Genomic DNA, 17,841 nt, shown 5'->3' with positions numbered 1-17,841 from the left:
CTCACAACTACATCCCCCAGCATCCTTAATACTGTACAGTTCCCAGGATTCCTTGGAAAAGTCAGGTGCTTTAAAGGTTTGTTGGAGCTGCTTTAAAATGTCTGGCGCACATATGCTGTACGAATTTTACAGAAAACTAGCTTCCCTCAAGCTAGTTTTCTTCTGAACAAAGGAATATACTGGGCATGTATAGTTGTGATCCTGCATTATTTGTACATGTATTTCTCTAGATCGGAACATTTCCATTTGGCAGGGCAGAGGGGGATTAATGTAAGAAATGACCCTCAATACACAGTACTTACAGCCTGGTTAAAATCAGGGATTTTTTTTGGGGGGGGGTAGGGGGGTACAGTAAATCCCAGAAAACTCAATGGAATTTTCTTCTGCATATACATATTTAGGATTAGGTTATAAGGATATACTTCCAATGGCACAGTCCTATGCATGATCTGAAATAGGTTCCACACAGCCTTTGATGGGGCTCATTACCAGGAAAGGGAGCATGCAATCCTGTGCCCACTTACCTTATATACTCGAGTATAAGCCAACCCGAATATAAGCCGAGGCACCTAATTTTACCCCCCCCCCAAAAAAAAACAACAACTGGGGAAACATTTTGACCCGAGAATAAGCCGGTTCACCACACCACAAACTGGTGGAGGAGGAAGGAGCAGCCCGAAAGGGCTTCTTTTGGGTCGCTCATTCCTCCCCTGCTGCCTCTGCCACTCGCAAGAGCAGGCATAGGAGCCGCAGTTGGGAGAGGCGCAACCGCGGCTCCTGTGCCTGCCCCTGCGAGAGGCAGGCGGTGGTGGCGGGACCAGTGGTGAGAAATGGCTCCTTTCTTGCTGTTTGTCCCTCCACCGCTGCCCGTCTTACTCGAATATAAGCCGAGGGGGGCTTTTTCAGCACAAAAGATGTGCTGAAAAGGTAGGCTTATACTTGAGCATATATGGTACTTAGGAGTGAATATCATATAACACACTGAAGCCTACCTCTGAAGAAATATGCATAGGATTGTGCTACATATTACTTATCTGGAGGTCAGCTTCTCTCTTCAGTTGGGCTTAAAGGTAAAGGTAAAGGGACCCCTGACCATTAGGTCCAGTCGTGACTGACTCTGGGGTTGCGGCACTCATCTCGTTTTACTGGCCGAGGGAGCCGGTTTACAGCTCCCAGGTCATGTGGCCAGCATTACAAAGCTGCTTCTGGCGAGCCAGAGCAACACAGAGAAACACCGTTTACAGTACCTTCCTGCTGTAGCGATACCTATTTATCTACTTGCACTTTGACGTGCTTTCGAACTGCTAGGTGCGCAGGAGCTGGGACCGAGCAACGGGAGCTCACCCCGTTGCGGGGATTCGAACCGCCGACCTTCTGATTGGCAAGCCCTAGGCTCAGTGATTTAACCCACAGCACCACCCACTGTGGGCTTACTTCCTTGTAAATATACATTTGCCAGCTGTGGCTTCATCTGAAGAAGGCAGACCTAGCTTCCACTGCTTGTTACATTCAGTTTGGATGAGTGCAGTGCCCTCTATGTTGGTTGTGCTTAAGGCAGTTCTAAACACCAATCAATTCCAAATACCTCCACCAGGACGCTGGTAGAAGCAGGAGAATTGATTGGATCATATTGCAACCTAGGTCATACTCCATTTACACAGCCTGCCAATTTATTTCCAGGATCAACTTAAGGTTGCTAGGTTGTCGTCATTTGCCTTTAATGCCCTAAGCGGTCTGGGGCCTCCTTATCGGAAGCAGGTGTGAGAAATATGTGGTCCTCAGGACATTGCTGCTGCTATTATTTATTTACTTTTTTTAAAAAAAACACCAAAACCAAAACTATTCTTCAGAAAGTGCATATATACACTAAAGATTTAGGAACAAATCATTAAAAACCAAAGCTCATATATTGCCAATGAGGAATACACCTCCTAGCCAAATAAAAATGTTATCAATTGGCCTCTGAAACCCAACGATGTGGGAAACAGGCATACCACTCAGGGGATATTGTTCGACAGTCAGGGCCCCACCACTGAGAAGGTCCCTCTAAACATCCCCTCATGCTGAATTATGGCAGCAACCCCCCCCCCCCCCAAAAAAATATTGAGGACTGAGGTGGTTAGAATTGGAAGAGGTTTTTTTTCTGAACCATTTAGAACTTTGTAAACCATAATGCCTTAAGTCAAATCCAGTAGCACACATGCAGCCAGTGCAGAGCATTTAGGATAGCTGTTCCACGATCCTGTCTTTCTTGTCCCAGTTAATAACATGGCAGCCACATTCTGCACTGGCTGCAGATTTTGGACCATTTTCAAATGCAGCCCCAAGTAAAGTGCATTGCACTAATCCAAATATGAGGTCTCTACAGCATAGGCTACTGATGGTGGATAACCCTGGACCAGGAACGATAATAGTTGGGCTGTAGATGAAATTAGGCATTCCTTGCCCCCAGCCATTTACCTGCTCCATCCTAGCCAGTCATAAACAGGATGCCCAATTTGTCAGACCAAATAACTGCCCACCCACAGTACTTTGATCTTATCAGGATTCATCCAGGCTATCACCAGCTATCATGGCCAATAGTCAGGGACGATGGGAATTGTAGTCCAACAACAGGTTCTCCATCCCTAAGCCAAAGGATCACCAGCCTACCAGACATTTAAAAGAATCATTTCAGCCTCTGATCTCCCTTTAAATCAGACTCACTTGGTAAGTACCAATGACAGGGTCTTTTCCACAGTGGAATCTGTATTACAGAATTCTCCTGCTCTCGGGAGGCAAGACAAACCACCTCTCTTTGCACTTCAGCATGCTTTGAAAGAGGAGTTGTTGTTATTTTGGATGGTATTTTCAGTGTAAGCAGCCTTGTGAAAAGACTTTCTAAAAAGTGGAGTATTAATCGATAAAACGCAGTTTTGGAAATAGGATGGCATCTGTATGCCAGGCTATTAAAGGGGACAATGTTTTCAAAAAGCAGGTGATCAGCAATGGAATTTCCTCTACCACCCTCCATGGCAAGGTCTTTCTTTATGACATTTTCAGCACGGTCTCATTTTGCCTGCTGATATTTTAAAGTCTGAAAGGAACAGAAACGAACCTCCATGTATTTTGCTCAAATGACTATGGCAAGAGATAGCTTTCGCTCTATAACTGGCATCTGAATTGGAAACTATTGCAGTAGGTACAGTGCTCCTGTCAGTATAAACAGTCATCATGCCACGGAGGATGTGCAAACATTAAGTTCATCAGGAGTTAAAAAAAACCTTGTCCATATGCCTACCGCTGGGTATCCAAAGTCTGGCTGAGCAGAGAGCGGCAGAATGAGAGGGAAAAAACACAACCCAATAACTTGAAATATCTGTTTCACAGTCATGAACATCTGTCTCCTCTTCAAAAGTAACATAGGGTAATCTGGATATATATTCCCAGAGTGGAATTTGGGTAATTCAGATTAGAAGTAATTCTTGATGTTTTAAGGAGCCTCTTTTATTACAAAAAAAATAATTACACAACCCACCAGCACAGTACACACGAAAGCAGAAGTTGAAGTTTATTTAGCAAGAAACCTCCTGGCAGATGCTATAACAACTGGGGCAGCTAAATTGTCTCGAATCAATAACTTCCTACCAGATTGGGGGGTGGGAGGAGATGGGGGGGGAAGAGACCCACCATCCTTTTCCATCTAAAGTCTTCAGAAGTACATTTAGATACACAGACAGTTCCATATTTGCCTTGGAAATCCCAGGTGTATTCCGTGTAACTTTAAACAGGTTTTTCCATCCATGCTTTGATTATTTCCTTATACAGCCTTATAAGGAACCTCAGAGAGATTCATATTTGTCTTTGACTTGACCTTCATTTCCTGTAATGGGTATCCCTGCTAACATAGTGACACCCTAGCTGTCCGAGCAATTTAGCAAGGCATCTTTCAGGTAAGAATATACAGGTGCCTGCCACTTACATTTAGCTAATTGGTATGGCAACTGTTGTATGTGGATAAAGACAGCATATTTTCAAATATGTTTTTTCTTCCAATTTGTAGGAGAAAGCAGTTCAGTTAAGAGGAGGGTCTTCCGCTCCCAAGTTCTGTATATGTTCCATGTGTGCATTTTTCTAAAAGTGTCTGAAGACATCCAAACTTTCTCCTTTCATTTTAGTTTCATTTCAAAGAAGCCTAATCTCTACTTTGGATTCCTTTGCATATAGACATTTCCATAACAGCTGAAAGTGTGCATTTTACTGGGTTTGATACAGACGTTAATGTGAACTGATGCTCATCACACCCACTTACTTCAGCACCCTAGATAAGAATGAACTAAGATTTCCTTTAAATTTTCTGTTTAGTCCAAAAGCTTATGTCGCAGGACTGTGGTTCTGAAACCTGCCCCTCCCAAGGGATCCAGCTGAAAATTGCTGAGGCTATTTAATGCAATGGATTTGCCATCTCTTGTTTCAACCACAAATCCACAGGCATGCTGCAGACTACCTGAATGAACCTTGCAGACTACTAGTGGTCTGTGCACCACAGTTTGGGACCGTTATATAACATACCTCAAGACTACAATCATCATGCTCTCATGAGCGCCCTCCGTGAGAAACCTGGAGGGTGGCAACATAATAACAGGCCTTTTCTGTGGTGGCTCCCCATTTGTGAAATGCTCTCCCTAGGGAGGCTCACCCAGTGCCTTCATTGCATATCTTTAGATGCCAGGTGAAAACGTTTATCCATAAGCAGGCCTTAGGCGGATTGAATATTCTATGGCCTTCTAAATGGGATTTTTGTGTGTGTGGAGGGGTGTTATTGGTTTGCTTTTGTTTTATTATGTATTTTGTGTACTCATTTTGTATTTTTATGCTGTGAACCACCCTGTTATTTTCAGATGAAGGGTGGTATACAAATTTAATAAATAATAACTCTATGATTCTATAATAATAATAATAATAATAATATAATAATAATAATAATAATAATAATAATAATAATAATAAGGGCATACAGTGCGGTTGAATCATGTCCTCCTTAATGCTGTAAAATCGTGGATTGAAATCTATTGAGCCATTTTAATTGATTATATTTCAGGCTTGTTTAAAGTATTCCACCACATGTCTGAATGGGCCAAGGTGTATTTTAAGTTCTGTGTTGTACTGAATCTGAAAGCAGCAGTTACAGAGCATCCTGACACGCCACTGATATTGTGTTGCATTCCTAGTGCTATAATACTGTATAAGAAATCAAAATCCATGTATGCCACGATCATACAGTTGTTTAAGGGCAAGCAGGCCCAGGACTGCAGCCGCTGAATGGGAATGCAAAGGGCATGTTGTCAACAGATGGTACAAGTCTTATAAATGTCAAGTAATCTGCATCCATTTTGTTGACAATATGTTTTGGAATCATGACTTGAGATCCCTTGTTCCTCATCATCAAATATGTTGAACAACCATAAATCCATTTAATTAATTCATAAATCCACAGGACCCATCAAGTTACATTTTTTCTGGAAGTGTCTGAAGTCTGGTATCTAAAAGTCAGCCTGCGCCCAATGTCACCTTCTTACGTGTGCTTTGATCTTTTATATTGCAGAAAGACAAATGAATGAAAACATCCACACCTGCAACTGCCGTTTCAGAGATCATCAGATAGTACCTAGCAATTGTTCTATTACTAGAAATCAGAATAAAGTAGAAATACGGATTGTTTCAATAGCCATTAAAATAGGGCGCACTACTCTGTCTCCCAAGTCCTAAGATGTTAGCAGAGAAAAAGCTGTTGAATTTATTATCTGTTCTGTCTTCTTCATACCATTTTGGAACTCTGCAGGATAGTCGTAGAAATTGTTGAGTTTTGTGGTGCTGGGGATCAGCTGCATGGTCACATGGCCAGTGTGCAACCTTAGCTTTTTGAAAATCAGCAGGTATATTTACCTCTTGTGTGCAAGGTCTCTTAGAAAGGACTTCAGTTGGACAGGGAATGGGGCGCTTGCATCCTGTAGCTCCTTTCCCCCATCCATTTCTTTCTCCATTGGTCTTCTGAATTCCAGCGGGAAAACTCTCAAACGGAGCTAAGTTGTGAGACACATAATATGAAAGCAACCTTAGATGCTCTGTGCCTCTGCAGCTATTTCTTCAGCTGAAGCAACCTCTACCTCTAAGTCTAAAGCATGTTTGCGTGTAACAATTCTTAGATGTCAAACCTAGTGCTTGTTGAATCTTTTATTTTCTCTATAGGGGCCTGGTTTAGGTTACAGCTAAGTGTCCATTAAAGTCATAAGAAATTAGAGCCTTCCTGGATCAGGGGCGCTGACTTGCCCCCCCCCCACATTGAGGTGTGGCATCTTATTGACGTCATGTGCAATCAGGGTGTGTGTGTGTAAAATCCAGGCACCCCCCCCCCCGCAGAGATCCCCATTGCACCCTGGCAGCAGGAGCTGGGGAGTACGGAGGATAAAAATCACATACTTCACAATTATAGCAGTGTTCTATATAAAACTATCCCAGCTTAGAATCATAGAATTGCAAAGTTGGAAGGTACCCAGAGGGTCATCTAGTTAAACCCTCTGAAATGCAGGAATTTCAACACATGGTCTCCCATCCAATTTGAAACCAATGTGGACCCTCCTTAGCTTTGCAAATATGCCAGCAGTTTTATTCCTGCATCACTAGGAAGAATCTAAAAGAATGACCTTTAGTATTGTGACATTTTAGTATCTTAGCCAGGTAACAAAGGCATCTTCCTGCATATTAGGGTATACCAAAACTTTAGAGTGTACATGTGACATATGGCTACTTGAAAACACAGGAACACGAATCTTAGGCTGGATTCTAGACGTATCAAATAAGCGTTTCAGTTTAAAGCGTTGTAAATTGAAACAGGGAAAACAGATAGAGAAAAACAGTACTCCATGTTGCCATCTGGTGGCACAGTGTTATATCGTACATACAACGCATATAAATTGCTTGTTCACCTGTCTAGCTGAGTCCATAAAATAAAATAAAATGGCATCCTTATTTATACTTGTAAAAAAGCAAAGGGTTGTGACCTGTTTTAATTACAGGGGCTGGTGAACAGAACAACATCGCTGTCGCTGAAGATGCTGGCCTGCACCAACCAAGAAAGGGGGTGGGTTACTCATTTGCTTGAGCATCCATACTTGTGTTAATTTTGCTATACTATTTAGTGGAACATAGATAACAAAGTGGAAAGAGAATAAATTAACAGTATAATTTAGGGGATTAGAGAGAAATATTCATATTACATAAATGGGAAACATATAAGTGAACCATTTTAAAGATCCACTCCTGTTTCTCTAACATATTTTTAAGTGTTTTGGGAATTACAGGCTGCCTTTCATATATTTGTGGAATTCCAACATGATTTTCAACCCATATTTATCTATGGCAGGCAAAAACTATTTTTTTGAAGATTTCTGCCCCCCGCCCTTCAACAAGCCAGAGGCCCCTGCAGTCCTTGTCATGTTCTCGTCTCCAATGGTCTATAACACACTCTGGTTAAGTTTTCATTTCCACTTTTCAGCAGCTTCTGAGGAGTGATATGTAGCTAATGTCACCAGAGCTTGCACTTTAACATTGCAACTGTAAAGCCAACCTGTATCAAACACAGTGGCAAAATTGTCATTAAACTCTGTGAAAAAAAGACCTTGGCGTCCATGTACCATGTAGAGACGAAAAAGACCTTTCCTCAGACTTCTTGCTAACGGTTTTAGTCCACGTTCAAAAAGGTAGGCTGCGATGGTTAAAACTGCTCTATTGCTGCAAGAACATTTACTGCGAGAGCGGCGATTCACTTATCTTGCCGCTACACATTAGCAGCCAATAGCACTATTTCAATCTCGCAAGGTTCGTACGCACAAATGTCTCGCTCTGTATAAAATTCTCTGCTGATAATAAAGCAAGGGGCATGGCATGTCTTTCCAGTTATTCACTGGGATCCACAAACTCATGTATTCATGATCTGTGCGACCCCCTTTAGGGTTTTCCTACAATTTCAATTTCAGCAGCAACTTCGTTTCGGCATGAATGGAAACAGAAATAAAAAGGCGGGGGGAGGGGGGGACCTGGATGTGCATTACCTATTGTGTGTGCATCGTTGCATCTCTTGTTTCACAGTCACTGAGAATACATATGCAGTGTAGTTTGTGTAAATCGAATTTAAATTTGTGTAAATTGAAAAAGGCACAATTGCACCCAAGGGAGACAAGCAGAAGAGGACTGCGTCAAAGCACCATTATTTTAATCCAGCTTTTATTCCATTGCTGGTGTACTTTTTGTCTGTAGGACTCTGTGATTTCATTTTTTTTTAAATTGCAAAAAGTGGTTTCCCAATGCTAGTTCTTTGGACTTAAATTGTGTAAATCCAAGATTCCAACCGTATTTAACTTTCATACCCGACAGTTAAAAGCCATTAACATCCATCTCCCATGGACGGCCTTGCTCCCATATCTCACTCTGCGCTGTTAGAATAATCATGGAACACAATTCGGAAATAATATTACATCCTGCATTTTATTCAATTCCATATGACAAAAATAGTAACCTAGACTAAGACATCCATTTCAATCAGTAGATGTGTCAAGCCAACAAGATTTAATAATAAAAAATATTGGATCTAGGTAACAATTCCCAGGTGGTTCAGGGAGGCTCCTAGCCCTACATGGTATCGCAGTATAAAAATAGTGTCTCTCTTCACCATGCAGAGAGGAAGGACCTAACCCTGAATACAAAATGGGGTCAGTCTTACTGTACTTTCATCAGCCATCTTATTTACAACACTTTACATCTCTTTTTAAGTTATGCACATCCTTTAGGGAGAAGAGATAACACTACATGGTACCAAATACTAAACAAAAAAAAAATATTATTTCACACCAGAAATGGACACAGATAAATAAAAACATTCATTTGCTGAAAAACAGCAACATTAAGCCACCTCAGTTTTCTTTGTTTCCCAATTTTGAAACACCCCCAAACACAAATGGGTGGTCACCGATGGTTGGTGTTATAATATAAGGATGTTTATATTCTATATATAGTCTATATATATATATATATATATATATGTATATATATATACACACATACATACCTACATATATATTTGATATATGCATGTATATATGCACATATATATTCTGTGTATCACTGCTGTAGAAAACAGAGCTGTAATAGTTCATTGTTCATTTCAAAACAGAAACAAACTGCTAATAAGTCTTTTAAACTTTTCATTCAATGACACGATGGCAGAAACAGTCCATCCTCTTACAGTAATGTTTTCTTTTGTTGTTGCACAAGAAAGCGATTGTCCTATTTTATTTTTTTTCCATCTCAACTGAGAAGACCTAACTGTCTGATTCTTTCTTCAGGAGCATAAAACGTCTTGTGCTGTTTCCCAGCTACCCATAATGTCCCTTGAACAATTTTGTTGGACGGAAGTTCATAGTGACAAACTCCACCATGCTTGTAATGCACAAAAATGAGGTAGTACACAAAACATTTACTGTTCAAGTTTTGATTTACGCCCCCAGCCTCACCAACACCCTAGCGTAAGAGTGGAAACATTCCCTTTTGTCACAATTTTAAACAATGCTTTTAAAACAACTGAAAATTATATTTGAATATTCAGAATACATTGTGCTTTGTAGTAAATATTGGAATTTTTTTTTTAAAAAAGAGATAAGTAAGAGTTGGGAATTTACGTTCAAGTTACGACTGATACTGATATTTTTGTTTTCTGTTTTGCTTTTACATACCAGTGCTATTAAGCAGTCAGCATCCTGCTTGTGGGTGGGAGTGAAAGAGACAGAACAGATTACAGCAAAATTAAGCCTACACAATGTTTTCTTTAGCCTCTCCTAGGCTTGCTCTGATATCACAGCCCTAAGATTAACATATCAAAGGTCTGTTGGAGGGTGGGCTTATAGAAAAGTTAAATGAATCATTTCGGTTAAAGAAATGGCAGGCCCCATTCTACCCAAGAATCCTGACAGTTCTTAGTGGCTTTCCTGTTTAAAGGAGCACAGATCTCTCCTACTGTTTGACCTTAAAGACAAACACAACAAAATATCCCCCCCCCCCATTTTTCCTCAAGCCAAAGTACTATTTATAAAATAGTTTACATCTTTGTTCAGATTCAAATTATAGACAAACCTCCCTAAATATAAAATACTAAAAGTGCAATAGTATAAATTAAGAGTTTGCAACACATTATACAAACACTGTCTTTTTATTGTACTGCCTTTGATAACATGAAATGTTTTATTCACAACTGCTTATAATGTTGTGAATAATATATGGTGATAAGGTTTGTCTGTAACTTGTTTTCCAACCATGAACTGAAGTCCACACTACATTTTTTTTCATTTAATAGAACAACTGTCCACATAGCAGCTACAAATATTTAAATTAAAATGGTTTGTTACTGACAGGTACTTGCACATGAAAAGCATGCTATCTTTCCCAATAAAACTTCACAATTTTGCCTGCATTGAAATAAACCACTTATTTATAGGGAAACAAAACTTGCTTAAAAAAAGAAAGAAAATCACATAGCCAGGTGTATTTTGCAGTACAAAAGCTTCATTTAAGGATGGGGCTAGTATATTGTCTGTTACCCGCATTATCTTTACATTATAAATACTACAGACAAGAATACTGTAATCATACACAGCATCAGGGTACTAAATCACTTATTGAGTGTTAGAGGATTTCTAAAAACATAGTTCAAGTTTCTAGCTAAGTGGAACAAAACCAGCAAGTGAGGAGCTGGGCTGAAAATGCCATTGAGAAGCCCCCTTTTACTCAATTGGTGTCGTTTTGTTTTGTTAAAGAACATAAATTGAAACAATTTAGCTTCCTTCAGTCCCTAATGCAGCTTATCCAATGATTTATCATTTTACTTAAATTTAAAGAGTTCTGCAGTTCTCGCTAACAGTCAGCTCACTGTTGAAAGCAGTGCCATGCAAATCTTGCAAGACAACTTTTCAGCGGACACGAAGTTATGTATTTCTGCTATGGGGGTAAAAATCTTAAAGGGAACCTAGGCAATTAGGTCACGAAACTAATGCTTAACTCCCAAAACTGTACATGAAAGAACAAATGTTGTGTTGAGTAGTGGTCCAACAGTTACTTGTTACTTGAATGCTTTCAATTTATGCCAATCTCTTTATTATCCTCAATAAACCTTGTGAATGGGCGGTTGGCTCCCGTTTCAGAACTCGCTTTGTCCAAGCCAATGATGGGAGGGCTACTGCCGGTGCGCGCTTTGTCCATGCCACTGGTAATGTTACTTAAAGACGGAATGGCACTTCCGCCTAAACTTACTGGGAGCTGGGGAATGCCTCCGTTCTGTATGACAGAAATTTCATTGTTCTTCATTGCAAGTCCATTAGTAATAGCTGCAGCGTACTGATTCCAAAAATTTGGGTCAACATTCATGGCCCGAGCTGCCAAATCCTTTTGGAACATTTCAGAAAACTTCAGAGCGTCACCACCTAACAAAGCCATGGGGTTTTCCACAGACAGTCGACGGCCACGCCGGGCAGGGGCATTATTCCACATATGAGTTCCCATGTGAACCTTTAGAGAAAGAAGAAAACAAACAAAAGATTGGCAAAAGAAGCAAAATTCAAAACGATCTACACAGTCCATGAGGAGGCTAATTTTAAAAACCAGTTTTAGTTTTCACATAAAACCAAGGTATCATCATTTCAACAACGCTGCTCTTATAAATCACACGCATTTGTAACAAAAGGAAGTGCAAAACTCTTCCTGTGCATTGTCCTGGGGGTCGTTCACCCCCACCCCCCGCAATTGGTTTATTTCAGTCCAATTGCACTGGCTCCCATTACTGAAACTCTCCCTCAATTATCCCCCACCCGCCCACTTATGCTTAATGACCTGGATGCAAACATCCCACTATATGAGGAGAAAGATTGCTGATTCACCTTAATATGAAGCCCTTCATGCCCTCTGAAAAGTAGTTGTAGAAGGTTGGAGAACTCTCCCAAGTGGCATTTTGGGGGAATTGGAGGCTGTTGACAAGATGGTACTTGTTGAATATGTAAAAATATGTCCAGTCATATAATGGGATATTTGGATCCAAACCTCGTTTCTTAAATGGCCCCAATCCATCTAATATTAGTTGGGACTGAGTACCATAGAAACTAATAGAAAATGTTGGCCAAAACCAGGCTTCCTCAACCTCGGCCCTTCAGATGTTTATGGCCTACAACTCCCATGATCCCTAGCTAGCAGGACCAGTGGTCAGGGATGATGGGAATTGTAGTTTCAAAGCATCTGGAGGGCCAAGGTTGAGGAAGCCTGGTCAAAACTAACTGAAATCATTTGGCTTTATGTGAAGCTTATTCACAAATAATTTAAACTGGATTGGGTCTACTGTCAGTTAAAATGTCTCCCCTTCACTCGTACCACTAAGCCATGATTTAGCACTGCATGCATGAGCCAGAATGAACTTGACCAAAGCATCAGCCTTCCCTGCTCCCATCTCCTTGGTTTTATGCACCTAGAAGAGGACATCACCATTACTTTCCTCTAATCTGGATTTGTTGCCCATGAGCCAGAAATTGTGGTTGATCAAAAATTCTGCTAAGTTTCTAAACAAGTCAACTTCAAGCTATAGATGATGAAGCTAGCTTGTTTAACCAAAGTTACAGGTAGGTAGCCGTGTTGGTCTGAGTCGAAACAAAATAAAAAAATTCCTTCAGTAGCACCTTAAAGACCAACTATGTTTTATCTGATGAAGTTATCTGACGAAGTGTGCATGCACACGAAAGCTCATACCAAAATAAAAACTTAGTTGGTCTTTAAGGTGCTACTGAAGGAATTTTTTTATTTTGTTTAACCAAAGTTTGTGATCAACCATGATCCCTGAGTCTCGCCTAGCAAGGAGGCCAACAAGACATAAGAAACTGAGAGCAAATGCTGGTGAACTAGGCGGTGCAGAAGGAGGAGAGTGAAGAGTGTGCAAGTCCAAGGCTTTTTTCAGGCTCCTTTCTATCTCATGCAAACCCTGCAACTGCATCTCACCTTCTTATGTTTACCTGAACTATGTAGGGATAAAATATGGTGCCACAGTTCTACTTTTAAAATGTTGCTTTTGTGACATATCAAAAACCTGCCACATCCTTGAACATTGTAAGCAAGTTAGAAGTCACAATTTGCAACAGGGGCTTCCCGCAGAGCTTTTGGTAACCCCGGCTGACAAACCCTTAATATGTTAAATTGGCATGATCGGCAGAAAGGGTTCAAATATATTCTGATGTGAATATAATAAATAATAATACTAATAAATTATTATTTATACCCCGCCCATCTGGCTGGGTTTCCCCAGCCACTCTGGGTGGCTTCCAACAGAAAAATAAAATAATCTATTAAAGATTAAAAGCCTCCCTAAACAGGGCTGCCTTCAGATGTCTTCTAAAAATCTGGTAGCTGTTATTTTTTTTACATCTGATGGGAGGGCATTCCACAGGGCGGGTGCCACTACCGAGAAGGCCCTCTGCCTGGTTCCCTGCAACTTGGCTTCTCCCAACGAGGGAACCGCCAGAAGGCCCTCAGTACTGGACCTCAGTGTCCAGGCAGAATGATGGGGGTGGAGACGCTCCTTCAGGTATACGGGACCGAGGCCATTTAGGGCTTTAAAGGTCAGTACCATCACTATGAATTGTGCTCGGAAACGTACTAGGTTTTTTTTTTTTTTAAAAAAAAAAGATTGCTACTGTCATAAATCTCATGGGTAGTCAAGTTTTACTTTAAGTTTTACTCAAAGCGGACCCATTGAAATTAATGAGCATGACTAAGGGAGCAATCCTATGGATAAGAAGCTGGCATAAAGCAAACCAGTGTCAATTTAGACCAGGGCCAAACCCTGTCCAGCAGCAGGACTGCTGCTCCTGCTCTGTCTAAGCCTGGAAGAGGGAAAGCAAGTATTTAAAATAGTGTTCTATCCTGAGTTGCCAGGTCATGTGACTGAGATGAATGGGCTTAGGATCCCCTCCCCACTTCCTGGGTCTCACCTCCAGTGTGCCCCTTTAGGGGGACTGATAAACTGGCCTCAGCTCAACCAGCTTTGGCTCAGCTGCAACAAGCAAATTACACCGATGAATCTTAAACTGAGCCATGGTTGGGGACTTAAAACCAGCTGAGCTGGAGATCCGCTGCATCCTAAGGAGCTCATCCCAGCAGATCTTGCTGTAGGGTTACCCCCGAAATTAGGTACATTAATTTCAGTGGGTCTATGCTGAATTAAACTCAGCTGAATACAACTCATGCTTCTGCAGCACATGAAATCTTGGAATCTATAACCTCAGATTTTCAAGAAAAACAAGATTGGCGTATTATTTGTTTATAGTTGTGGAGTTAACTTCGTGGAACTGGAGTTTGTTTTTTAATCATTTTTAAAATACCAAAGTATTCACACGATCGTTCTACTACAATCTAAGAAATCAGGAGCCATCAATAAAGCGGAAAACGCATGTCTGAAACACATTTTTTTAAAATGGAATAATTTGTATGCACCCACAAAATTTTAGTCCTTACATTTGGTTCAAAATATATATAATGTAAGGATGTCACAATATAGCCACACTATCCTCATCTCTTGATTTGGGTAAGAAAACACCCACACACCCACATCCCCACACAATGAGAACACATGAGGTTCGGCACATTGTTAAACTCTCACATTCTTACAATTTAAGTTCTGACATTAAAGATTCCCTTCTTACCTTAAGATTCCCTTTTGTGGTAAAAGCTCTACCACAGATTGTGCAACCAAATGGCTTTTCACCAGTGTGGGTGCGCTCGTGTATCTGCAGTGCGCTTGCTGAGGAGAAGGTCTTCCCACATGACTGACAGTTGTGCTGTTTGGGAGTCCGGCGTGGCGGTGGTGCCAGCATAGGAGTGATGCCCGGGCTCATCACTGACTGTGGTGCAGCAGGAACCTGGATTCCAGCTGGAAGCGACGGGACCTCGCCCAATGAGATCGGCTTGCTGTGACCGTTCACTTCCATTTTGATCAGAGTAGGCGCAGTGCTGGTGACCAGGCTAGGAGTGCTTTGGCTGGGACCTAGAGTAAAGTTGGGTTCAAATAACTGAGAAGGCAGCTCTTTTAATTTGTGTGTCAGTAAGTGCTGTTTTAAATTACCCATAGTGGAACACCCACGATTGCAGACTGTACATACAAATGGACGCTCTTTAGTATGGCTGCGGTAGTGAATTTCCAATGCACTCTTACAAGCAAAAGGCTTGCCACAGATATTACAAACAGTACTTTTAAACTTACCACGTTCTCTGTTCAGGAACAGCAGGCTAAAAGGAGCTTCTTCTTTGATGAGTGGCCTTCCCGGGTTGGTGGCTGTCAAATCCAGTGCACCTCCATTTTCAACAGTAGGTGGTGGTGGTGGTGGACTGTCAAGTTTTTCTGTCTTTAATTGTATTTCTTGGTGTTCTTCCTGGTTGCTAAAACCTGGGGATTTTGATCTGAAACTTTCACTGATGCTGTTTTCAGGGGACAGCGCCTGCATGGATGAAGAAGATTCAGACATTGCAGGGCTCCCTGCACTCTGGCTCTCCAGATCTCCAACAGCGGACGAGGAATCGTTGCTTAAATGGTCACTTTCCCCTGACCCATTTTCTAATGATTTCAGATTGGTCAACTGTTGACAGTTCATGACAGAATCAATCATTTTCATTTGATTTTCCAGAGCAGTAATGCTAGAAATTACAGATGGGGGGGAAGGTGGGCATGAAGTGGAATAAGGTAGAAGAGGTTTGGAGGAGTCATTTGTGTTGTCTTTTAACTCTGGGTCCTCTTCCATGGAATTTTCATCAAAGTCATCATCGTAGTTGCTCAGCGTTTCTGCGTTCTTTTCATCAAAGGAAAGCTCCGAGTCCATAGCATCTTGGAAGCCCTCTGGTAACGGCGTGTTTGGAATTTGCCCACCCATGTGCATACGAATATGCTGCTGGAGAACAACAGCATTTGTAAATTTCTTCTGACAAATGGGACACGAATGCTGTACTCTAAGTGGTGGCTTCGCTCGATGAACTCCAAAATGTGTTTTTAGATTGCCTTTTGTAGTGAATGCACGTCCACAAATTTTGCATTTAAATGGTCTTTCTCCTGTATGGGTTCTGTAATGCATCTTGAGAGCACTCTGACAACTGAGCACACGGTGACAAATGACACATTGATTTGGATCCGTCATCTTCTTATCGATGTTCTCTACGAGCTGTTGCAGTTTTGAGGTTTCTGATGTTTGCATAGAGTCTAGTAGACCACCAAATGGAAACTTAGCCTTGAATTGATCAGACAATGCTGGAAGCATAGGGTTCGGGATGCTTGTGGAAATGCTGTCCGTAACAGCGTTAGGAACTGGAGATGGGGGTACTGCAGAAACCTGCCCAGTTAGAGAATTTTCTCCTAGCCTTGCGTTTGTCACAGGAATGTTGACAGGTTCCGTTTTAGTCATAGCTGAACCACTAAGGATTGGTTGTGGGGATTCTGCAGACAGAGGAATGCCTGACTCAGAGTTGTTTAGGCTTGGGGATAAGGAAGTGCACTCGCTTGGCGCAGGGGATGGCCTTTGGGGTGACCTGCTCATAGGAGTAATACTTGGGGAATCTCCATAACTGCTCACCCCCGGTATTGTTGGGGGAAGCTGCAACCCAATTGAAGCTGAGACGGTTGGTAACACAGGCTTGCTATCCAACCACGTAGTAACTGGCTTTTCGGGTGGCAACGACATTCCGTACGGAATCCCAGAACAAGTGGGAACATTGTCGAGGTATTCTGGGACCGGATATGGATTCATCTGAATGTGTGGATACTTCTCCTTATGCCTCTGAAAATGGACTTTCAAATTGCCTTTCGTAGAAAACCGATTCCCACATATGTTACACTTAAAGGGCCTTTCTCCGGTGTGTGAGCGCAAGTGTATCTGCAGAGCACTGTCACTCCCAAAGACCTTGGCACAAAACCTACACTTGTGTTTAAAAAAAGGATCCTCAGAACTTGTCTTGGGTTCAAACACAGATACGTTTGGTGGCTTCCCTTTGCGATGCTTCATAAGAGCAGACAGAGGATCCAATGCATTAGCAGTCGCAGCGATGCTAACCAGTGGGTTGGGGAAAATCACACTACTGGATGACGTCTGAGGTAGAAGTGGGTTTGGCAGGCTGGAAGCTGAGGTGAGGAGATTTCCAGGTCCTATTGAAGGTGGAGTCAGAGTATTTTGGGGCTGGGAACAGCTGCTAGTACTATTTGACACAGAAACGGGTGTTAATGAAGCAGTGATTGCATTAGAACAGGACGGTGTGCTTGACTCATTGGGGGCAGAAGAACCGTTGCTTAACATGTTCGGGGTGCTTGCGCCCGACGTAGGCCTTGAAATGTGCTGAGAGCTCTCAAAGGCAGTTGGTGGGTTGCTAGTGGCCTGCGCCACTATGGCAGAAGGAACGACTGCTGCTAACTGAAGGGCAGAGTTTGCGGCAAACCCTTGGAGCTGGTTAGAGGCTTGCACAGGAGCGCTCTGAGAAGGAGCAGCTGGATTGAGAGTGGGACGCAGCGGCTGCCGATTCATCATGGCCACCTGGCTCCGGATTTGCTCAATTAGCTGCAACTGGTGAATCTGTTGCTGCTGCAAGGCCATCAGCTGCTCGAGAATCATTGGGATGGCCATTGCCGTGACCCCACTGGCCGTGGTTGCAGTAGCCGCGCACCTTGTACTCTGTGAGAATTGTGCAACAGCCACTTTAGTGCTCAGCAAAGTCTCTAAGGTTACATTAGTGTTTGGCATGTTATAA

The 17,841-nt window shown here is 41.9% G+C and overlaps 1 protein-coding gene across 1 annotated transcript in view; it reads right to left on the bottom strand.

Moving 5' to 3' along the window:
• Positions 1 to 10,613: 10,613 nt before the first annotated feature.
• SALL3 (spalt like transcription factor 3) overlaps positions 10,614 to 17,841 on the bottom strand; it is a 15,629-nt gene continuing 8,401 nt past the window's right edge. Inside the window, exons 2-4 of the mRNA XM_060278230.1 lie at positions 15,320 to 17,841; positions 14,763 to 15,103; positions 10,614 to 11,592 (exon numbers count right to left, since the gene is read on the bottom strand). The exon at positions 15,320 to 17,841 is cut by the window's right edge and continues 421 nt beyond it. Of these exons, the coding sequence (XP_060134213.1) occupies positions 11,161 to 11,592; positions 14,763 to 15,103; positions 15,320 to 17,841 (3,295 nt within the window). The 3' untranslated portion in view covers positions 10,614 to 11,160. The remainder of the gene's footprint in view (positions 11,593 to 14,762; positions 15,104 to 15,319) is intronic.

Source organism: Zootoca vivipara, chromosome 8 (assembly GCF_963506605.1).
Source record: "Zootoca vivipara chromosome 8, rZooViv1.1, whole genome shotgun sequence".
Lineage (NCBI taxonomy): Eukaryota > Metazoa > Chordata > Lepidosauria > Squamata > Lacertidae > Zootoca > Zootoca vivipara.
This window is presented reverse-complemented; position numbering and strand designations above follow the sequence as displayed.